Consider the following 24,557-nt stretch of genomic DNA (forward strand, 5'->3'; position numbering starts at 1 on the left):
AATGAGAAGGAGTATAACTAAGCTGCATTTAGTCTTCTTATCTCATCCTCCACCTCCCTGCCCCCCCAACACACATTACATTTTAAACTATTCTCATTAAGCAGAAAATTAGACTTCAGAAGCCTATTGGTTCTCATTAGCATGCACTGATCCTTGGCTGGGTCTGTGTCCTAACATCTTTTAATTAGCACACTGCAAATCTAATCAGTGTAATAAACGCTATTAATCTTCCTTTTCACTTATTTTCTCCCAGCACATCATTTAGGCTTTCTCTGGGCCTCTGTGGCGAACACCTTTCCAGCTATGTTCTGGGCCATGTATTATATTCTGCAGCACCCAGAAGCCATGACAGCCGTGCGTGACGAAATTGACCATTTTTGGCAGTCAACAGGTCAACAGCAAGGATCTGGATTTGGGGTTAACATCACCAAAGAACAATTGGACAGTCTGATCTACCTAGGTAATTTATTTTTATTGGTTATGCAGAAAAGAAGGTACCTCTCCGCAAACTCAGTTTATCACTCATTGCTGTTTACCAAGAGGTAGAGGACACAGCTGCCTAATTGACATAATAACACACATTTACATCAATTATAAATTATGTAGTTTATAGCTGTAGATACTTTCATTGCATGTAAACATCAAGGCCTGGGTAATTAACTATGCAAGTATGCAAAAGGCTAAACCAAAGCTTTGCAATAAAAAAAAAAGTTTATTCCTATTCAGTCATTTGATTCTGAGCATCTGTTGGTATGCTAATGCTTTCTAAATATCCAGGAGCTACTTTGATGAGAAAATTACTAAAGATTGGAAAAGAAAGTATTGCAGAAATGCAACTTCTATGCAAGATGCATTTATTCTTTTTGAAAATGGTGCAGCTAGGTTATTTTTTATAGTTTGGAGTGTATGATTCCCCAAAACATAGTATTAAGTGTTTCTCACTGGAAATTAATGATTTAAACACACTCCAGAAAAAGGGAAGAAATAGAAAGGAAGGAGGTAAAGAAAGACTAGAAGGAGAGAGGGAGGAATATAGAGGAGAAAATCAGGAAAAATAAATTACTTTTTGTGAAATGTCGGTAATTTCTAAAATATGTACCAGCTAACACTATGACTAAGTTTTGTTTCTACATAAGTCTCCACATTGTTACGTGAGATTTCCCAGCAGATCACCTTCCTCTGTGCTGGGTTTCCCCTACCGTTACCAGATAGACTTGTACTCCCCAAATTAAACACCATGCCTGTGTTTATTTGCTGCTTGTTCAGTACTGACACCTTGTCCTGTGGTTTCTTAACAATAGTTTAGAATACAGTAGTCCAAGTCTTTTGGCACAAATGCAAAGGTATATATGTGTCACTACTTGGACATTGTAGGCAAGTATTTTAACCTTATAAATATGTGCCAGGGTTTGGAAATAATGGCTCATCTAGCTTGCCCAGTCTTGGTCACACCCATTTGTGAAGAATGGCCCAAGTGTTCTACAAATTATTCCTTTTGATCACACTGACCCATTGGAGGTGACAGTGGGCATCATACCGGCACTCAGCAAAAATGGAACACCATGTAGTTTGCTGTTTTTAGGAAATATTATACAGGGAACTTTATGCTTTGGTGGAGAAACCTAACAATTTCAAGTTATTAAAATGCAGATTTTTTTTCTTTACCAACTTAATGGGAAGCAAGTATATAATTTTTGTGTAAAATCCTGAGTAGGTTCCTCCATTTGGATAAACAGTATTTTCTGGGCAGAATATTTACAAACACTTAGGTTACATTTCTCATATATTCAAACAATCCATTGTATATTATGAATAAAATGATTCATATTGGGGTGCATGCAAATATTGTTTCAAGTAATGTGTATATATACTCTATACATAATTATTACTACTAAATATTACATTCAAATTGATCAGTTCTCTTTTTCTTTTTGTAGAGATTCATTTTATTTATTTGAATGGCAGAGTGACACAGAGAGGAGAGAGACAGGTATAGACAACAGAGAAAAAGAGCCTTCATCTGCTGATCACTTCCCAAATGATTCAAAGAGCCAGAGTTGGGCCAGACCCAAGTCAAGAGCCTTGAACTCCATCCAGGTCTCCCATATGGGCAGCAGGAGCCCAAACACTGCTTTTCAAGGTGCATCAACAGGGAGCTGGATTGGAAGCAGTGCAGCTGGGACTAAAATTAGCAATCCAATATGGGATGCCAGCGTTGTTGTAGCTAGTAGCTTAATCATTGCACCAAAACACTGGCCACTATTCTCAATTCTCTATCATTGAAAGAAAAATTTTTAATACCATTTTTAAGTTTTTTGAATTGCTTAATCACAAAACAAGTTAGGTCCTTTAAGGCCCATATTTAGAGCAATAAAATTCCTAAGAATCTTCACATATTTACAGCTCCCAATCATCAATGATGAGTACAATACCAAAGTCCCAAGTGTCATATTTGCCTGGATAATGATAGAGCCTCAGCACCCAACAGGGCTTATTATCATCCCTGATGCCAGCAGAGGACAGTTTCATTACAACAAGGAAAAAACGATTGAGTCAGTTGTGACTTTCAGGAAAATAGCAGGACATTGTCTTTCATTAATAAACAGGTTTTCTGCAAATCTGAGTAAATATTTACTGATAATTTAAACAGCAATTAATCTACACTTAGTTATGGCACAGTTGTAAATCTCTTGTTATATCAAAAGAGCATTAGTTAGGCCCGGCGCGTGGCCTAGTGGCTTAAGTCCTCGCCTTGAACGCTCCGGGATCCCATATGGGTGCCAAGGGTCTAATCCCGGCAGCTCCACTTCCCATCCAGCTCCCTGCTTGTGGCCTGGGAAAGCAGTCGAGGATGGCCCAAAGCCTTGGGACCCTGCACCCATGTGGGATACCCGGAGAAGTTCCTGGCTCCTGGCTTCGGATCAGCATAGCATCGGCCATTGCAGTCACTTGGGGAGTGAATCATCAGAGGGAAGATTTTCCTCTCTGTCTCTCCTCCTCTCTGTATATCTGACTTTCCAATAAATAAATAAAATCTTTTTTAAAAAAAAGAGCATTAGTTGTATGTACAAAGGCAAGATTTATGTCTTCAGTATTTACAGTATATTGTGTGGTATGAGTGTCTGTTTTTACCATTCTCATATTCTTAACCACAGAGTTGTGTTATTTTTTTATACAATTTCTTTAGAAAAAAAGATCACAGTGATATTGATGCTACATTGCCTACTTGGACAGAGAATTTTGATATTAATACAACAAAGCAGATTCTTCTCATACATGCTCTACCTGTCAGTTCAACTGTTATTACTTCATTTAGCAATTACATAATAAGGTTCATAAAAATTGGCTAACACACCAACATCATAAAACTAGGTAAAGACACAACTAAAAATTGTTGTCATTTCTATCTAATTTCAAAGATAAAATCATAAATAATCAGTGTCACTGTGGTTAAAAAAAATCCTAGAAATCAATCAAAGACCTTAAACCACTATTTTCTAGTAAGATGTGTATGGTTGATTCTGTAGTTGGATAGAAAGATTAGGACAGAGTTGGAGGTTCATATTAGAACATGGAGGTTATTTTTAAAAACAAAAATCAACCTTTGGTTTTAGACTAAATTTAGATTTACAGAAAAGCTAACAAAGATAGTAGAGAGAATCCTCATGCATCGGTAGTTGCATCTTGTATTAGTGTAGTCTGTCATAATTATTCCTGTTATGTGAGAAAATTGTTTCAACATGACAAAATAAGTAAGAAAAATTCGAAGTTCATAAAACTCAGACAATAATAGTGAAGTTTAACAATATTCTTTCTTTACCAGATAAAGTGGGTATACATTTTTTTTGGAAATATTTATTTCAAAGGCAGCATTACAGAGAAAAATGAAGAAATGGAGTGAGAGATTTTCAATTTGCTGGTTTGCTCCACAAAAGCTTCAGTACCTAGAGCTGGGCCAGACCAACATTAGGGGTATGAAGCAGCAAGCAGGTCTCCTAAAGTGGGTGCAGGAGCCCAAGCACTTGAACCATCCTCTGCTATATTCTCAAGGGAGTTGAATTGAAGATGAGGCAGCCAAGACTCAGACCAGTGCCCACATAGGATGTGACCTCACAGGCACAGCACCGGCTAAGATTATAAGTACAAGTTCACATGAGGAACCTCGTACTGCAAGCATCTTACACAAAAGTGCATCTGAAAGTCAAGGATATATAGGCAGTAAGATTTTTTTATGTAATATGAAGCAACATCAGTGAAAATACTGATTTGGATATTCATCAAATTCTCAGCTTAGCACAGAGCTAAGTGAGTTAGATAAGAAATAATGGAAATAAACTAAAAGGATTGAAAGAGAGCTTTCTTGAGAATTCAAATTATTATAGTTAGGTATAAAACTCAACTAAGAATAGGATAAGAATATGTGCAGCTTAGCAAAAAATAGTTTAAAATAGTTATTCCTAGCCTTGATGGCTCATTGGAAACAACTTGGAGGGAGCAGGAGAGGTTAATGCTCATGTCTGATGCTGTCTCCGAAATTTCTGATCTCATTGACTTGTCAGGAAAGTCTGATGGCTTTAAAAGCTCCCCAAGGGTTAATTGTTTGGCCAAATGGATAAAACTCTACCTCTCAACTTTAAACACATGGGTTTGATTCCCAGCTCCAGGTCCTACTATTGCAGACTATGGGAGGCAGCAGGGATGGATCAAATAGCTAGGTTCCTGCTATAGGTAGGAGATCTTGATTGGATTCCTGACTCCCGGCTTTCAACCTCAGCATGACCAAAGCGATGAATTTGGACTCTTTCTGTCTCAGCTTCTCAAATGAAAAAGAAAAAAAGAATCACAATGAAACTATTTTTTTATTCCCCCATGAAGTCAAGATTCAAGGTCTCTATTTTAAAGTAGCTTTGATTCTGTTTCTCTAGGATGGAGTATTTGCTTGTTTGTGTATCAGTCCTGTGTGATGTTAACAGGCAGTCATGGCTGCTGCTAACTTCTGGGATATCAGAAAGTTCTAAACAAGTCAGTGGAAATATTATTTCAAAAATATGCTGCTCATCTGTTCCTATGAAACATTAATAGATATGTGGTATCTAGGACACTGAACATGATAGCTTGTGTCTGTTGTTCTGACTGAAATAGTACACCTAGTTCTGCAAGGCTTAAAAGGCACATTGAGTTCATTAAACATAGCAAAAGACTTAGCACCAAGTCATCTTTGGCACATAGAAAAGAATATGAGAGGTGACGTCACATGGTCTGAAAGGGCCATAATGTGGAAGAGGAATTAAGACTTTTTTGTTGTCTGTGTGTTCCACAGCTCAATATGAAAAACCGATTTCTATCAAATTGTACTTTTAGCTTTTCAATCAGAAATTCTGTAATATTGAATTGCTGAGACTAGATTTTTTAACTGTTGTCACCACAAATAAGTATGTGAATTAATGTTCAAGATGTTAATTAGGTTGAGGCATTCCACAAGGTATACATCAAATTATATTGCCGCAAACCATAAGTACACATGATTTTTATTTGTCAGCTAAAAAAGATTAATTAGTGGTGAGCATTTAGCATGTTGATTAAGATGCTAATTGGTATACTAGCATCCCTTGTTGGAGCCCCTGGGTCCAAACCACAACTCTGCTCCTTATTATACCTTAGGAAGCAACAGGTGATAGCTCGTGTGCTTGGGTCCCTGCCACCTCTCAAGGAGACCCACAGTGAGTTCCGGGCTCCTGGTTTTGGCCCAACACCCACCATTGCATGCATTTAGAAGCAACCCAGAAGATAAAAGTCTCTCTTTCTGTCCCTTTCAAAGTTAGTAAACACTACATAAAATAAATTTTTGAAAAGTGAAAATGAGAAATTAAAATATTAATTTAAAAATGTTTCAGCAAAATCTGAAGTAATGCCTTAGAAACGTCATGCTGCCAAATATCTTCTAATCTTGAACTACCTAAAGTACAGTGTCTGTGATCCATGAGCTATGTTCCTTTCCCAATAGCAACAGTGGTCAAGCGGTCTAAACAGGATAAGATATTAACAAACATGTATTGACTATATGAATATTGAACTTACATTTGCATGTTTTAACGGAAGACCAGATTGTGTCTACAGTGCAGAATGGTAGGCATTTGTATCAATACAGATTTACTTTTAATTTTACTTTGAAAACATGATCATTGAGCCAAGGATTTGTGATTTCTCACCTATGTTAAAGGCAGTGCAGACACGCACATTCACATACACGGGCCTGCTTTGAGTATCATGTAATCACAGCTTCTAAAGCCTCCGTGCCCATCTGCTCATCCCCTTCTCAGTCACCTTCTCTTTAAGAATGCCCAAGTGTTCAGCCCCAGTGATTGTGGCAGGGCCTGGCTGTTCTTTTCACTCCAGCCATCACAGCTATCCACTTATCTTACCCAAGCTAATCAGATGGCATGCCAGGCTGCGCTGATCATTAAGATGACCCAAATTAACAGCCTGGCTATGTCACAGTACATTCATTCCACACATTCAGAAATGGCCGAAGTGTGAGGCAGAAGCCTGGAAGTATTTGTTTGTGTTTGTATTGCAATATGCATTATTGGTGGTCATGAGCTGTTTTAGGCCTTTAAATCTGCAAATGAGTATCATCTGTCAATTACTACAGACAGGCTTGAGATGGGAGAGCAAACAGGAAGGTATCTGTGCCTTTTGCTATCAGCACGTTCTTTCATTTCATTTGCCATTTTCCTTCATTGTTACAGTGTAATGCATCCTAGCTCAGATATTTTGATAGAAAAACATTGCTCAGATTTTTTTTAGTAGAAAATTCAATCCAAACAGCTCTTCTATCCTGAAAATAGAAACATCTTTCCTACCCACGTCAAGAAGGTAGCACATACGTGAATTCAGTGTGGGAATTTTGTGCTACAATTTCTTAGTATAGACTGGTCAGTGAAGCTCAATGCTTAATAAAGCACAAGTAACCTCATCTTAAGCAGAATTATGATTGTCCACATCTTGCCGCATCTGGTACCAATTTTATCCCCAAAATATTTGCATTCTTAACAGCCATTTTGCCATATTGCATTCAAATAATTAGAGGGCCCTATTACCTGCTAAATGTTCGTATAAATTAACAATCCATTATGCACAATAAGTTTTATAAAACATTTACAGATAGAGATCATGTTTAATTAAAATTAACTTCCATAAGACAGCCAAGTGCACTCATGGTTCAGAGTGACCTTTGATTACCTGTAGTTCTTGTTTTGGCTGCATGATTGACAGCTTGCTGTTTGGCTACCATGTTGAATTTTAGCTGACAAGACTTTGCATTTTAACTCGATTTGCCCGCCTATCACAAGCTGGTGGCAGGCCAGACCCAAGTCACCCAGCTTTGCCTCAGCAGCTTGCTCTAGTTCTCATTAGTACGCATTTATTCAGTGGAAATTGGAAGACAAATGCTTGAAGGCATGTGAACTAAGTATAGCAAATTAGGTTTAAAGACTGAATATTTATAAGTATATGGAAAGTTTTTTTTTTTTAAATTCTAGAGTGAATTGAGAACTGAGTGCTAGCTTTGGTATAAAAGAAATGAAGATTAAAAAGGGAAAGATTCTAAGAATAACAATACTATAAGCTTTTTCTTTCCATTTTGGAGTTTTGTAAAATCTCTCTGACAACACCTTATCGAATAAAAACCTGGCTTCTCTTTCATGGAGTGCTTGCACAATGAAATTTAGCACCTTGTGTGTGAGAAGGGGAAGAAAATGAGGGTCATGTTCATTTGTTGCTTGGTTATCCCTTGGTATGTTTTAAATTGCCTTGTTTGTTCGGCACTAGCACAGAAACAGATGTTGCTCCACGGCGCAGGGTAATTTACTGCACCTCCTGGTGCAGCATGGAAGTCCTCCCAGGGCCCAGCTGGTCTGTCAGTGGCACTGGCTGGTGTCTGCTCAACTATGACAACTACAAGTAGAGGCTGCAGTTTTTTGATTGTGCAGTTGTCATTCTCCTCAGCATATAACTGTGCCTGCTCTTGTGGGACTGGTGGAAAAGCCGCTGGCTTTTGTGTCTGTGTGTTGTATTGCAGATTCACATAAGCTCAACTCTCCATTGTTGATAATAATGCATTACTTTTGTCATCTAATAATTATCAGCATGGTTGCTCAGAGCAAAAGCCAACCTTGTGTTGCACACATAACTGGTACTGGAAGGTAAAACAGATTTGTCACTTACGATCTGACTGCTGAGCCACACTTTGTGCTCCATTATTGTGATTAACTTCTGCCTAAGATATGCTTGCCCAATTGTCATTTATGATATTGGGGTGGGCACAAGCTGCTGTGCTCTCCAGGAGCACATCAGCCAATCGAATTTGACCATGTTATTCAGACTGAGATGCCTGTCCTGTCACAGCAGCCACCCCACCATCATTTCTGCTTTTGAATTTCTTCTCCCCACATCCCTACTGGATTTGTTGGGTGAACAGCACTGCTACATATGTCAGCTACCATTTCACACCACGAGCTAAAAGGATGCTACGCTATTGTTGATCCAGCTGAGCCAGGAGCAGTACAGGGAAAGCTGACCCTTGCTTTGCACCATAGAAATGTTGGTTGTTGGTTTCCTGCCAGCTGAAATCCATCGTGTCAGGTGCCTTGTGGCTATCTGCAGTAGAAGCCATATTCCAAAACCAAAGTTCTTTTCTGGCCTCATCATCAACAAACCGATTTGACTCTGCCTGATTATAATAACGAAGGCAGTCCAAGAGAATATGCACAGGCTCACTGTACGTCACATTGAATCACCACACTGGCCACACCGAGTTGACCGCAGCCTCATTTCTTTAGACAAATGCATGCTTAAGGAAAAAACTCGTGGGAGAAGGCACCAAAGCCACTAGATATCACTTTGCAAGCTGTATACAGATTTAAGTTTTACTGAAATAATGACTATTTTTACTTTTTGGCTGATGCAATTCCTCACTGATGGACTTACCTTTAATAATCTTATAATATGCGTACACTGTGATTCAGAGCTTTGCTGAACACTAAGACACTAGACTGTGTAAGTGAGAGAGAGGGGGCAGAGAGAGAAAAGAGAAAGATAGAGAAGGAAAGAGAGAGGTTTCTAAATTACCAGTCATAAACACAAACATTTATTATCTTGGGAAGGAGAAAAACTCCATTGCAGCTCTTTTTCATACTGCTGATTAGAACAAATCAGGCTTCCTATTATAGGGCCCATTCACGCTGGTGGAAAGAGTCAGTGTTGATTATGAAGGGAGAGATGCCGGCCTAGACAGCAGCTACATGCTGATATGCATTCTATCAGAATGATTTATGCAGATTATGCATATTATTCCCAAAGGAATTCCTCCTCAAACTGCCAGGATAAATTGCCGGAAATTAGCCATAAAATCTGTCGTGCTAGGAGCAAAAGGTGAAGGCCACTGGGAAAGCAAGGACATTCCGTTTCTGGAATCTTCCATGATGTGATAGTAGCTGCTGTTCTCTCTGGATGCAAGGGGAAAATATGGATCTCTTCTGATTCCTATAGAAATATTTTTCACTCTGACTTTTTTTCTAGTGAATGTTGATTCACATCTTATTTGCAGGTAACGTAAAACAAATTGTTATCTCAGAAAAAACTACCACAATTACTTTACTATTAACTGCCTAAGTGTTTATTAAATGGATAAACCTTGATTTAAAGGCATTATTTTTCTAAAAGTTGGTGAACTCAGCCTTCAGCAGTGTACTTTACCTGAGATATGTTTCTATGTTCCTTACCACAGCATCCCTCTCCCGCACACCATTCTTTCATGCAAAATTCTGAGTCAGTGACCTTCTGCCTGAGTACCACATTGCTGCCTTGTGCAGTGAAGTGCCTGGAACTGGGAGGGGGGCAAAAGCCTCTCCCTTCTTCTCTCCCCATCCACAGCCATCCTTGGCTTCGCCAGGGTGCTCAGTGAATGTGGTGAAGAAATGCTTTCCATATCAATGAGAGCTGTTAATCATGAGCTTTAATGGTAAATTGAGAACACTTTACAGGAGCAGGTGTATTTCAGAATGGTATTGTTTGCTTCCTTTAGACAGCTTCATTCATGAAGCTTTACGACTATCCTCATTTTCGGGCACCTTGCGTTTTGTTGAAGAGGACATGACTCTCAGTACAGAAATTGGGGAGTATTGTCTGCGAAAGGGAGACTTTGTCACCATATTGCCTGCAATCACACATTCGGATCCTGAAATCTTTGAAGCTCCAAAGGTAAATAAGCATTACTCCAATCATTGCTACTTCTTACTTATTTCAAGTATGCCTGTCTCCCTCATGAACTCTGCCTCTCCAGGAGGTATTTGAGATAAGTTAATGGTAACTTTTTTTTTCTTTCTAATAGGAAAAATTTCCCCTTGAATAAAGTGTTTCCTAGGAATTTATCTTTGAAAAGTTGTGTAATCCATGAATAGAAATGCAGTGATGAGACTGTTTGCTAGTAGTCACTTCAAATCAAATGGACATTGTACTTCGGCCACCTTTAACCATTAGTCCAAAATTAGGTTTTGCCTAGAGGGTTGTTGCAAACTGTGGAGGGCTAGCTATTGGGAGCCACCTTAGAAAGTAAATAATGACAACTATTTTGCTGAATGTTTACAAATGGAAACTCTTAATGGGGGGTTGACTGTCCTGGAGCCAAATACCATCATTGTGTAGCTAAATCCTTATACCTTTTCAATAAAGGTATGTACCCCTTCTTGATCAATTAGTGTGGCATTATGAACATGAAATTGTAAAGCTGCCGCTAACGGGTGATGCTCCGAGGGTAATTGTGTCAGCTCCTTGTGTTTTTTTCTGAGGCTGGAGTTAATGAATATCAAAGACTGGAAATTAATCCACCCTGGTTCATCCCTTAATACCACTTCAGAGATTCACCACCTGCATGCAAATTAAATGCAGTCATATTCTGCCTGTGCTTCTCATGAAGTGATGTTGCTGCAGCTATTTTTTTTCACATATAAAATGCCCTTTTTCAAAGGGAGTCTTCTGTGATCCTTTGAGCAGTTCATAGCTGAACCCCTTTAACTCTGATTTCTAAGTTAGAAGCTTGATGCCTAGTTTGAATAACAACATTGTTAGAATGTGGAAATTGGCAAGAAGAGAATAAACTTCCAAGACAAGGCAGTAATGTGCAAAGGCAAATCTTCATGTGTTGTGTGCTTTATGTACATTGGTGATTGCAGTAAGGCTACAGTGCTGATAAAGAAGTGATCACTCTGCAGCCAATGAATATCTTTTATTGCTACTTCTGTAAATATCAAAACAAAAATTTCACATTCAAGTTGATAAGAAATAGAAGAAATGAGCTGCTAATATTTGAAAAATACTGGTAAGTTTTAGAATGGCCTCATTGCTATCTTTAATTTTTTTATTTATTGCACTTTTCCTTACTATTTTCGTGGTGTGATTATTCACTTGTCTATAGTATGAGTACTGATTTTGCATCATTAGAGTAGTTCTAACTTGACTTGATGAATATTCTCCATCATATGCCAGATTTAACAGTAGCCCATTATGCCTGACTAGTGTTCAAATAAATTAGCTAATTTTTGTCATAATGTTGTCATCTTCAAATTAGTATTGGAATGTTGGGAATTCCTTGCACAAGAAAAAATGTTATATATTTCCACATGATATTTAGATGACTTGACCAGGTTGTATTCAGTTTTGCAAATGATACGTAGCACCCACCACTGTCAGTAATATAAATTGACTCTTTTTATTCTTAACTAAGGACAGGAGCCTTATAAATGCTCATGTGACAGAAATTCATCCCATACCATCATGTGCTAACAGTTAAAAAGAGGAAAATTCTGTCCTTGGTCATTTGTCATTGAGGATGCTGGCCAAGGTACTCACTAGAGATTCATATTCAATACTAGCTGCCTTTTCTATGCTTCAGATTTTGAGTGGGAAGAACTTAGAGATAGAAAACAGATAATGGCTGGTAAGTCAAAAGTATGAGGAAGATTAACTCTGAATATAGGTGTAACTGTTCTTGGATGATGCCCAAAGAGCATAATATTGTTCCAAGTGAGCTAGGCATAGTTCAGAATTTCCAAACTCCAGAGGATTCTAGAATGTATGATTAAGAGATGGCTATGATATTGCCTCATGCTTTAGGTCTTTTGTACATTCATATCACTATTTCCGCAAGTCCCTGTTTACTTCTCCACCCAGCAGATTTAAAATTGCTCCATGCACATTACCTCTTTTTTGATGATGTCTAGGTGCCTCTATATTCTGCACAAAGTTTGTCGTCATGTGCTCTGTGACGATAGAACCCACAATTCTGCAATTACTTGTCTATTTGGACGCTTACATACTGTAAGCTCCGGAGGGGGAAAGAACATATCTTCCTCATCTTGGTTGTCTGTCCAACTTAAGTAAATGAGAGGATACTTGCATGAAAGTGAATGCATTAAAAATGAAAATATGCATCAGTTAAAATTAGGACATAAATTGGATACTCAAATAGGTAGGGGCCTAAATGAATCAAATAAAGAAGTGTCTTGTGTATAAAAAGAAACATTTTTGAATTTGGTAAAAACTGTGACAGCATCTCTGAGTTCCTACTGTTGCTCTGGGAAGGATGGCACAAGGTGGCCCAGGTACATGGGCCCTTGTTCCCCGTGTGGGAGACCCAAATGAAGCTCCTGGTTCCTGGATTCAATGTGGTCAGGCCCAGCTGTTACAGTCATTTTGGGAATGAACCAGCAGATGGAATGTGTTTGTGTGTGTGTGTGTGTGTGTGTGTGTGTGTGTCTTTAACTCTGCCTTTCAAGTAAATAAAAAAAATATTTTAAGACATACTAGTAAAGGAAAAGAGCACCGCCAGAATCTTCCAACAAACCATTATCCGTTTCAAGTAGTTTGGGCCATTTTTTTTTTAAAGAATTTAAGACATTAGATTTTCAGTGCAACTTTGAATTCTTAAATATTTTGGAAAATAAAGTTTAAAATAGTATTAGATAAACAAAAGGTTTTGAGACCTAATTGGCCTACAAGCCTCTGTTAAGAATTATCCTTTCCTTGAATTTTGATTGCTTAGCTTGTTGTAATAGTGGCTTTTGCCTGTGTGGAGAAAAAAAATTGGCAAGTGAAATTGAATACAATAAAAGAGAGCAGAATAAGCATCCCTTCTTGACTCTTTTTGTCTTTACAATTGTTCCTATTATGCACAAAAGACCAGATAATGTATTATACGAACTAGAACTGGATAAACTTTAAAAAAAATTTTTTTTCTGAAGACTTTCCAAAATTTTTATGTTATCAGACAGAATTCAAGCAGCCAACTCAAGTCATCAGTAGTAAGTGATCACCATTTCTCTTCTGCCAACATACAGAATTAGAGCTCTGGAGAAGATCAAATCTGCAGCTTGCTTTTTCGAAAATCAGAGATGCTAAGGAATTAAAGGAAGTGTGGTGACACTGCTAAAATTTAGGGGGAAATAGCAAATATTCAAGATGGCTATACATTATCACAAAAATGTAGCCTCAGAAAGAAACAGTGAAATCACAGGGAAAATCTAAAGCCTTTGTGTATTCCCCAAATCTCTGAAACTGAAAGATCTTGTTGAATCTCAATTCTGTCATTTTCCACATCTCTGAGTTGTAGAATAATAAGAAAGATGAGAGAATTTGAAAGCCCTTGGGAAAAAGAAATCCTAGATCACTATACAAATTGTAATACCAATGTTTTTGTTATGTCATTGGCCTTGCAAGATACTGGTAATGACAGATGAGGAAATGCTCTTAATCATTTTTGTCTGTCTTTCAAACAGCAATAGACTTCCAGCAGACTTCAATGGAACGAGTCTATAATGAACATTTACTACCCAGAAAGCTCTTTGGTAGGCATTACAGGTCACAGAATTTTTAAAAGGCCCCTGCTGTTAACAGCTTACTTGCTCTTCATAGCCAGATGCTTCATGGTGAGAGATTTTTGTGCCATGCCAGTAAATTGGCCCTTCGTAGCTGCCATATTGAAACGAGTGGTGTAGGGAAAGGCCTAGGATCGTGCTGCTTGTCCATTTTCATGGAATTAAATATACTCACCTTTTACTGAGTATGTGCTGCCAGAGTCAAAACAGATGTATACCTCCTCACAAGCAGGTGCAAGCTGTCTGCATCTCACAGCGGATGTGAACCCAAGACACAGTGTTTCCACTACAAGCATGGTAATCCAGGGCTGACAGTGCAGCTCCATAGCAATTCATTCAAATTGTTGTGAATTTGGTTCATTACAGAGGAATTATGACTTCAGTCTAAATTAAACTTCAATACCCCAAATTATAAATTGCATAAGTGCAATACTCAATGGTCGTGTCATGTGATATCCACCTCAGCAAGAAACTGTTTCATGTCTTTGTAACTTCAAAACTTCACAGATAGGAAAGTGCCAAAAAAAATCTGTTGACCTGAACTAAACATAATATTTAGAAAACATAAATTAGGATATTATACAATCTTCCTCTATTGTGTATACCCCAAACTCTTCACTGTCCAGAAAGTTGTATAAACTATCCAGCTTTGAATATAATTGTTTCAGTACTATACCATTTTCTACATTGTTAGCACTGAACATTTATATATTCTTCATTATTTACTGAATGCCTATTTATTCAATGTCTATGTTTTCTCCAAAAGCTTGAAAATTTCTTTTAAAATAAAGTTTACTCTCATGTGCTTATTTGCTAAGTCAACAAACACATATGGAACCTCTGTTATGGAAATGTCATAGTATTGGAGGTTTGGAAAATGCAAAGATAAATAAAATATTGTGGCAGCTGCACTCTGCTGGGAAGTTTTGGCTTTGCCATCTCCCATGGGTTAGCTCTATCCTTAGCCTAGTTGCAGGATAGTGTGGAAGTTCCAGACGTGTTCACACATGACAGGATCCAGGGAAGGATGGACAATGAACCATTTGTTGTTGATTTTCTTTCTTCACAAGAATTCTTCTCCAAGTTACGCCCCACAGACCTTTTCCTTACAGGATAGATCAGGCCGGTTCATACATCCCTGAAACCACGTCTTATTTAGGTCACAGCCATGTGTTCCCAGTGTTGTTATTTAGATAAAGCTTACAAGAAGAACCATATTGGGGCATTAATATGAGACCCTTCAGAAAAGCAATGGAGATTTTATTGTCTCTCATTATCTCTTGGAATCACTTTATTTCCATAAGTTTAGTTGTCCTTTAATTGCAAGTTGCTGAGTTTATAATGGTTACTAAAAATAACTTAATCAGAGGGTTGAATTCAAGGATTCTATTGTTCCAAATAAGTGGACACATTGTAAGCTTCCTGAACATCTTCCTGAACATTGACCCCAAAATCTCAGAGCTGAGACTGTTAGACCCCATCCAAACTATATCCATAGCAAATGCCATAAGCTTGTCTTAGCATCAGTTCTTGCTGAAAGTCTCCATGAAACTAACTGAAAATTAATCCTAACTCAAAAGTAGAGTTATGTGCCCTTTGAACTTGATGGTGGTACCAGAACATAAGCTACTGGCCATTTTTATTTAATTTTCTAAAAGAAGCCACAAAATAGATTTCTAAAATGCTTATTATGAGGAAGATCTATAAATGGCAACTAAAAACACAAGGAGCGTCATCACTGTTTCATTACAAGGAACTGGAGGAATTCGCTGTAAATACTCACTGTAGGTCACAAATGAAACACCGTTCCATGTACGGCTAGTGTTGCACTCTGGACTCTCACAAGAAACCCAAGAAACCACATTCATTTTCTCAAAGCACATGAGGGTTATGATGATTTCTTGATTATTCATGCTGCCAGAACAGTATGACATCTTTACTGAAACTTAGTTTTCCTTTTGTATTTTCTGGCATAAATCATGGGGCAACACTGAGACCTTTAGTAGCAAATCATTTCATAGCAGCCAGAGCTCACTTAAACTGATCTGGCATTCAGAGGCAGCTCATGGTGACCTTACTGGTCCCTTCAGATTGTTCGGCAAGTATGAAACATCAGGGCTCATCTAAGGCAAGCGACCTAGGTCCCAGTGACAGAAGAAGCTTACCAGTGAAGAGATTCACATAGTAAATCTACCTCCAGCAACAGAGTCTGTCAACTAGGGGTGTCTTCTTTCATTCCTACAACTGGAACAGTAGTAAAATACACCCGTCAGCAATTAAACACTTCAAAAATGCAGGTTCATTTTGTCATAATTATTGTATCATCTTTCATGTTGGAAGAGAATATGAAATACTCAAATTTCTTGATAGCTTAATTCTTGTAAAAATATGTGTTAAGGGCCCAGCGCAATAGCATAATAGTTAAGGTCCTCGCCTTGCATGCGCCGGATCCCATATGGGCGCCTGTTCTAATCCCGGCAGCCCTGCTTCCTATCCAGCTCCCTGCTTGTGGTCTGGGAAAGCAGTGGAGGACGGCCCAAAGCTTTGGGACCCTGCAGCCACATGGGAGAGCCAGAAGAAGCTCCTGGCTCCTGGCTTCGGATTGGCTCAACTCCAGCCGTTGTGGCCGCTTGGGGAGTGAATCATCTGATGGAAGATCTTCCTCTCTGTCCATCTGACTTTCCGATAAAAATAAATAAATCTTTAAAAAATATATATGTGTTAAGTGTTACATAAGTATTACTAGGTGAGGATAAGCACAGTACATTTAAATGACATCATTCATTGATATCCTGACATCGACAATACTGGCAAGTCTCGAAAAAATTGGATAGCTTGTGAGGATTCTATCTGCATGTTGGGTTTTGAGCATAAATTGAAATAATCTGGATTTATTTCTTAAAGTTCAACTTCATGTATCCCACATTAAAATTGTGTGCTGAGCAGTTTTAATGCTACTGAGCACCAAGTTCAGGAAACAGGTGGTCATTTCTATGCAAACCAAAAGCATTAATCTAATCAACAGTTTTATTCTTCATGGACTGAAATAAACTCATTCATTCCCCTCTAAGAAATTCGACTGAGAGTTGGAACAGTAGCACCTTAGCAACAAGACAAAATTAAGAAGATAAGCACTGGCACTGTGATATAATAGGCTGAGCCTTCACCTGCAATGCCAGTATTCCAGTGCCACTTCCAGGCCTGGTTGCTCCAGATCCCACCCAGCCCCCTGCCAATGACCTTGGAAAGCAGTGGATGATGGCCCAACTCCTTGTACCCCTGCACCCATGTGGGAAACCTGGAAAAAGCTCCTGGCTTCTGACTTCAGACTGACCAGGCTCCTGCCATTGCTACCATTTGGGGAGTGGAACAAGGAATAAAAGATCTCTCTCTGCCTCTCCTTTGCTCCCTCTGTAACTCGTCCCTTCAAATAAATATAAGCATATTTTTTTAAATATATCAGAAGCACCACCCACAATCCATAAAGAAAATCCATAGGATAATTTCATCGGAGAAATTAGCTGCAATGTCAAAAATAAACAATATTGATATCATAGCTCACTTCCTCTCTAACCTCAGTCTCATATTTTGTCTGGTTAACCCCTGTATAAGGATTGAATCCCAAACTGATAGTTCTCACCCACTGGGCTCTGGAAGAAACAAGACAATCAAATTAGAACTTGTAGTTAGGCAGCTGTTAGGATTAATAAGATTCATTATTTTATGCTAACCATGGTAACACAGTAGAAGCCATTTTTTTTTACCCAATTTTGATATGTCCAGTCCCTATATATCAAGACACATCTTCTATTGCAAAAATGAGGACACAACCTCCACCCTTAGGAAGCTCAACATAGGTGTTATTGTTTGAATATTGTTTGTTCTCTCCAAGATTGTTCCTGTCAAGTTTGACTGTCATTGTAGTAGTGCCAGAAAAGGGGCCTTCAAGAGATAATTGGATCATTCAGAGGGAATAATGTTTTTCCTACATGAGTTCCAGCTCTCATGGCATAGGTACTTGCTCTGAGAGTGAGTGGCCACTTCTTGTGTTTTGCCTCTTCCATATGTGCTATTTGCCCTCTGCTTACCACCATGAGTTGAAGCAGCACTGGGCCCTCAGTGATGACCTGAAGTTGGATTTCCTAAATCCCAAAATTAGGAGCCAAAGTAAATCTTTCTTCGTTATGAACTATTCTCTCAACTTTTCAGATATAGCACTAGAAAATAGATTAAAAGAAGAAAGAAAAATGTGAGGTAACCAGCAACATTTTCCCAGATTTCATGAACTTCCCTTTTCAACAGCAACCCTTTCAGGCTACAGCAAAAAGACTCCAATATTTGCAACAAAATAAATTCATCTTCTATGCACTGTTTGAAGTTCTCTCATAAGAATAGGGAAGACAAGTCATTGGGGGTGTTTGAATTTTCTTTTGACAGCAAACAAGTAATATTTTCTTGAAAGTTCATGCATGGTTTACACTTAGTCAAAATTAACATTCTGGTGTTTGAGGAATCAAAGGCAGTTTTTCCAACAGACAGGGAGACCTGGCAAATTTGTATACTAAACTCAAACTATTTCATGTAAAATTTTAATTTGTTTAATTTTAATCTGTTCTTTACAGGAGTTTAAATTTGACCGTTTCGTCGAAGATGGTAAGAAGAAAAAGACCTTTTTCAAAAGAGGGAGAAAACTGAAGCATTACCTAATGCCATTTGGATTTGGAGTCAGCATGTGTCCGGGAAGATTTCTTGCAGTTGCTGAACTAAAACACTTGATGTTTTACCTCTTAACTCACTTAGATTTAGAAATAGTTGATGATAAGCCTGTAGGAATAGATCATAGCCGTATGATGTTTGGAATTCAGCATCCCGATTCAGATGTCTTATTTAGGTACAAGACAAGATATTAGAGACACTGAGAGGGAAGAAGAGAAGTCTGTGAAAATTAAGATGATCTAATCACATCTATTTGCTTTTAACTTCCATGTTTATTTGTTCAAAACATGGCAATTTCTATTTGATCTGAGATCAGCTCAGTTTGTTCTTTGTTACAAACCTATCATAACATAAAAGACAGTAGTGGCATGAAAAGTAGATGGTAAAATGAATTTAATGATAAGCTCAAAATAGTTTTTCCTTGGGTTCTACTTATTGTGATTTTAGTTATTTTAGTAACTGTTCCTTAACAGCAATAGATTTGGCATTGTGTGATTTTTTTTAAAGTCACTCAAAATTCCTCTCCAATTTCCATAAACACATTGTGGATACCATTGGAAAATTTTCTGAAAAATTATCCAATGGCTCTGATGCCATTAAGATGCCCTCATCCCATTGTCAGCGTTCCTAGGTTTGACACTTTTGTCAGGCTTCTGTCTCCAGCTTTGTGTTGGTACAGACCCCAGGAGGTATGAAGGATTGATAGAACAACTCCTGCTCCAGCCACATATGTAGGAGACCTGGATCGAATTCTTGGCTGCTAGCTCCAAATTAGCTAGCCTTAGATGTTGCAGGAATTTAAAGCAATAAACCAGCAGACAGATGTTTTCCCTCTCTCTGTCTCTCTCACTCTCTCTGTGTTACTTTGTCAGATAAACAAACAATTATTTTTTCAAAACAGAAAATTGTACTAGTCTGGCAAATTCTAAATTCTGAAAGATAAAGGAAATTAAATTTCCATGAGCTACACTAGCTGACAATGTTCCCTTCGAGTATAATATCAATAATATCTATATATTGCCGGGGAAGATTTGCATTAAATGAGTTTTGCAGAATATTAAATGCTTCAACTTCGCATCAGTATTTAATCATCCATAAATGTTCTTTATTACTTCATATAGTAAAGTTCAATAGGATAAAATTTCTTGTTTTATAACTCCTGTTCAGGTTAGATACTGATACATTTCATGTATAAGAAAACACAAAACCTATTACATATTCAGAAATTGCCCTAGACATCAGCATTGGGTTTATTATAGAAGCAAATGTTGAAATCATTGTAGCATTGATTGTAGCATTTGGCTTCAGTGTAAACTATAAGGGTGGTACTGATAATAGTGCAATGAGCTCTTTACTAAATGGTGCCATTTATATAATGGAGAAACTAGATCACAATATTTGTTCTTGACACCTTGCCTTTCGGACTTGGAGTTCATTTGTATTACTCTGAATTACAACATTGTGTAACATGGTATAATTGCATCTGACACAATGCAGCATGGCTTCAGTGTTCCAAACGTTTCCAGCATTAGTTTGTGAAGTGATTGCCATTTGACACAAATGACGGTGCAGCATGTAAAGAGGCAGGGCAGGTGATAAGACTCAATTAATTCAGGTCATGTTAATTGGAATGTCTAATATTTCAGAAAATTGTTATTGTTTTTGAAAAAGAAAATTAATTTTTAAATAAAATATTTGTTCTGGTTAACAAATAAATAAGATGTTCTAGCATTTATTTTCTCCTTCTTGAAAAAAAAATGCTCTAACTGTCCCTTTAGTAAAGATCTACTAGGACAAATTCTGTGTTTTATTTGATTGATGTATTTGTTTTTATCCCTATTCTTCTTTACTCTTTTTTTTTTCTTATATGGGGTACAAGGAGATGTTGTTTGAAATATAATGTGGAATTTCTAAATCAAGCTAGACAAGATGTCCTTCATCCCAAATACTTAGTCTTTTCTATGATGAAAACATTAAAATTTGCACTTAGAAATCTTGACATTTATAATATTCTTTCTTATTGCTATATTTACCATACCATGAATTTGAGATTTTATACACTTGGATTATCATTTCTCCATTGTTCCCACTTCCTAGCCTCTGTAATCACCATTATTTTCTCTGCTTTATGAGTCTGTTTAGGTTTTACATGTTAGTGAGAGTGTGTGATACATTTGTTGCTGTGCCGGGCTTATTTTACCATAGCATCATGATTTTAATTTCAATCTGCATCGCTGCAATAAAAAGATTACTTGTTTCAGGCTGAACAGCCTTCCATTGTTCACACACTCCGTTTCCTTTACCCACTCGCCCGTTGATGTCGGCAGATACGGAAGCTTTGTGTTGATTCTGTAACTTGGCTACTCTGAAGAGTGCTGCGTGTTAATACACACAGTGCAATCACCTCTTCAACAAAATTGATTGTAAATATTTTAAGTAAAATGTTCAGAAGCAAGATGCCTGGATGCATTCATCTTTGAAAAATCTTTTTCAAGATGCTCAACTTTAGGTTGAGAGTCAGTTCCTCATAGCACTGATGTTATTCTGTGTTCGAAAGTTTCCCGTCCTTGGGCCCGTAGCGATGGTGCAGTGGTTAAGGTCCTCACCTTGCACGCCCGGGATCCCATATGGGCCCCTGTTCTAATCCTGGCAGCCCCGCTTCCCTTCCAGCTCCCTGCCTGTGGCCCGGGAAAGCAGTGGAGGACGGCCCAAAGCTTTGGGACCCTGCACCTGCGTGGGAGACCTGGAACAGGCTCCTGGCTTCGGCCCACTTGGGGAGTGAATCATCGGATGGAAGATCTTCCTCTCTATCTCTCCTCTTTGTATATCTGCCTTTCCATAAAAATAAAATAAATCTTTAAAAAGTTCCCCGTCTTTGCCTCTGCCTTGTGGGTAGTCAGCCTCTTCCCTCCAAGTGCTTTAACATTTCCTCTTTTTGATATTCTTAGCTTCTTTCTGTTTATCCTGCTTGCCTGTTATGCTGCTTTTTGACCCTGAGATTTGAATTATGTCATGAAGTGTACATATTCTTGGCTATTCTTTTAGTTATTTCCCCTCACACTCTACATTTGATCTTATAACTTTACATTCCATTAATGATATAATTGTCCATTAATGTGAGGGTGATAAAGAAGAATTTGAGAAGTGTACCCTGCGATGGACATTCTGCACAGTGGTTGGGATGTTGCTCAGGATACTAGGTTCAAGTCTCGCCTGGCGTTCCTGATTCCTTCTAGCTGTTGCAGAGTGAGAGGCTGCAAGTGATTTACTCATGTTGCTAACTCCCTGCCACCCATGTGAGAGATCTAGAGTTAGTTCTCAGCTCCTGTCTTTGATAGGGCCCAGGGCTTCCTGTTGCAGATATTTGAGAAGTGAATCAGTTGTTGGGGATATTTTTCTCTGTCTAATTCTCTTTCTGCAATAAATCTCTTTAAAAAGCTAGATGGATGTTGCACATGGGTTTAATCCTCCACTTGGAACCTCTGCATCTTTATTGGCAGAACACCAGGGATCTAGTCCTGCTTCTGTTTCTGATCCAATTTACTGCTAATGATCAACCTGGGATGCCTGTCACTGATTTGAGAAACCCATCCAAAGTTCTTGTCTCCTGTCTTCAGCATGGCTCAGTCGCAGTTGTTCCAGGCATTAGAGGAATGAATCAGCAAATGGAAGATCATTCTCCCTCCTTCCCTACCATTCAAAAAAATTAAAAGAAAAGAAAAGAAAAGAAAGGAAAAGAAAAGAAGCGAAGCTCAGGACAGCACCATTGGCCCAACTAGCTAATCCATCTTACCATACTGACACCCCATATGCGTACCAATTCCTGTCCTGGCTGCCCCACTTCCCATCTAGCTCCCTGCTTATGGCCTGGCAAAGCAGTGAAGGATGGTCCAAAGTCTTGGGATCCTGTACACATGTGGGAGACATGGGGCCCGGCGCGGTGGCGCAAGTGGTTAAGGTCCTCGCCTTGCACGCCCAGGATCCCATATGGGCGCCGGTTCTAATCCCGGCAGCCCCACTTCCCTTCCAGCTCCCTGCCTGTGGCCCGGGAAAGCAGTTGAGGACAGCCCAAAGCTTTGGGACCCTGCATCCGTGTGGAGGCTCCTGGCTTCGGATCGGCATAGCATCGGCCGTTGTGCTCACTTGGGGAGTGAATCATTGGACAGAAGATCTTCCTCTCTGTCTCTCCTCTCTGTAGATCCTCTCTGTAGATCCGCCTTTCCAATGAAAACATAATAAAAATAAATCTTTAAAAAAAGAAAAGAAACATGTGGGAGACATGGAAGAGGCTCCTTGCTCCTTACTACTGGCTTAAGATCAACTCAATTCCAGCTGTTGCAGCCAAATTTGAAGAGTGAACCAGTAGATAGAAGATCTTTCTCTTTTTCCCTTCTTTTCTCTGTAAATCTGCCTTTCCAATAAATAAAATAAATAAATCTCTTAAAAAACAAACAAAAACTCTAGTCCACCTATCCTTCCAAGGGTATACCCAGCCACCTTCATATCTGGGTTGCTATAAACTTAGTTTCCAACCTCCTCTCCTCTCCTCTTTTTTGCTGTCTCTTTCTCTCTCTCCCTCTCTCTCTTTCTCTCTGACATACACACAGTTCTTACCAGTCTTCATTTTCCCTTTAATGTTCTATGTGCATTCTCAGATCCATTCAGCCCCTTCTCTCACTTATGTGGTCTCCATGGTTGATGAATCAGACCTTTAAGTTTTCCAGTCCACTGAGTTTCTTAACTTCAATGAGTACAGTTTGAGAATGCTTTGTTCTTCATATCTGCCAGGTCATTTTGAATATCATTGCTTCATCATACACATTATATCCACTTTCATTGCTTTAATTATATTAAGTCAGATTTTATCTTTTATCTGATTTTTCAATTTGTGCTTTGTTGCTGACTCTGTTGATTTTTTTCCCCTTGAATTCTTGCCTGAGATGGCTTGCTTACTGAGCCATTTTTTTTTTTTTTATTCTTGTCTCTGGAAATATTTTAATACCTGAATTTAAGTTTCATTTCTCCAGAAAGAAGTTGTGTTTACTTTTGTTTGTTGATGCTAGTGTAAAAGTCAAATAACTTTAAATTATTAGTTTGTACTTTGGGGATGGGGAAATGAGGGCTACATATTTGTGTGGGGTACAGTATAACTGCATGGCTAAGAATAGAGAGGAGATATTTTCTAGGTTGATTGGATGGTTCACCTAGACCTTGAGAAACAGGCAAATCTGGCTCTGCAAGATGAAGTTTCTTTCTGGTTCACATCTTAGATCCCCATTTTTGCCTCTGTGGTGGTATGTTGAGCTTAATGCACAGGTAGCACAGGTAAGCCCAGCCTTAACCCTGTGCTTTCTGTCTCTCTCTTATTTTATTTTGGATTTTTTTTTTATTCGTTACTCTTGGGAAATCAAATTTACAGAGAGAACAAGAGACAAAGATCTTCCATCTGTTACTTTACTCCCCAAGTGGCCACAACAGCCAGAGCTGAGCTGACCCAAAGCCAGGATCCAGGAGCTTCTTCTAGGTCCCCAATGTGGGTGCAGGGTTGCAAGGCTTTGGGCTGTCCTCAATTGCTTTCCCAGGCTACAGGCAGAGAGCCAGATGGGAAGTAGAGCAGCCTGGATATGGAATCCCAGCGCATGTAAGGCAAAGACTTTAGCCACTAGGCCAAGGCTCCGGGTCACTATGCTTTCTCTCTTGCCATCCACAAAGATCATTGAATGATCTTTTCATTCAATTTTAGGTCATCTGTTTCACCATAATGTCTGTAGTGGAAATATGTATGTTCTTACTTAGTGGAACTTTTTCATGATGTTACAGCAAAATAAAGGAAGGAGGTATTTTTTCCCTTAATTTCTGCTTGATATGTAATTGGAAATGTGTGCTGAATTTTAGAATTGAAACTAGGAA

General features: G+C 38.6%; 1 protein-coding gene across 1 annotated transcript in view; it reads left to right on the forward strand.

The window, feature by feature from the left end:
* Positions 1-20,366, forward strand: part of LOC121164859 (cytochrome P450 7B1) — a 32,366-nt gene extending 12,000 nt beyond the window's left edge. The window contains exons 4-6 of the mRNA XM_040993205.1: positions 254-460; positions 10,085-10,260; positions 18,554-20,366. Coding sequence (XP_040849139.1) covers positions 254-460; positions 10,085-10,260; positions 18,554-18,841 — 671 coding nt within the window. The 3' untranslated portion in view covers positions 18,842-20,366. The remainder of the gene's footprint in view (positions 1-253; positions 461-10,084; positions 10,261-18,553) is intronic.
* Positions 20,367-24,557: the final 4,191 nt, after the last annotated feature.

The sequence above is a fragment of the Ochotona curzoniae genome, unplaced genomic scaffold, assembly GCF_017591425.1.
Source record: "Ochotona curzoniae isolate NIBS_2020 unplaced genomic scaffold, NIBS_Ocur_1.0 contig_1071, whole genome shotgun sequence".
In the NCBI taxonomy this organism is placed as follows: domain Eukaryota; kingdom Metazoa; phylum Chordata; class Mammalia; order Lagomorpha; family Ochotonidae; genus Ochotona; species Ochotona curzoniae.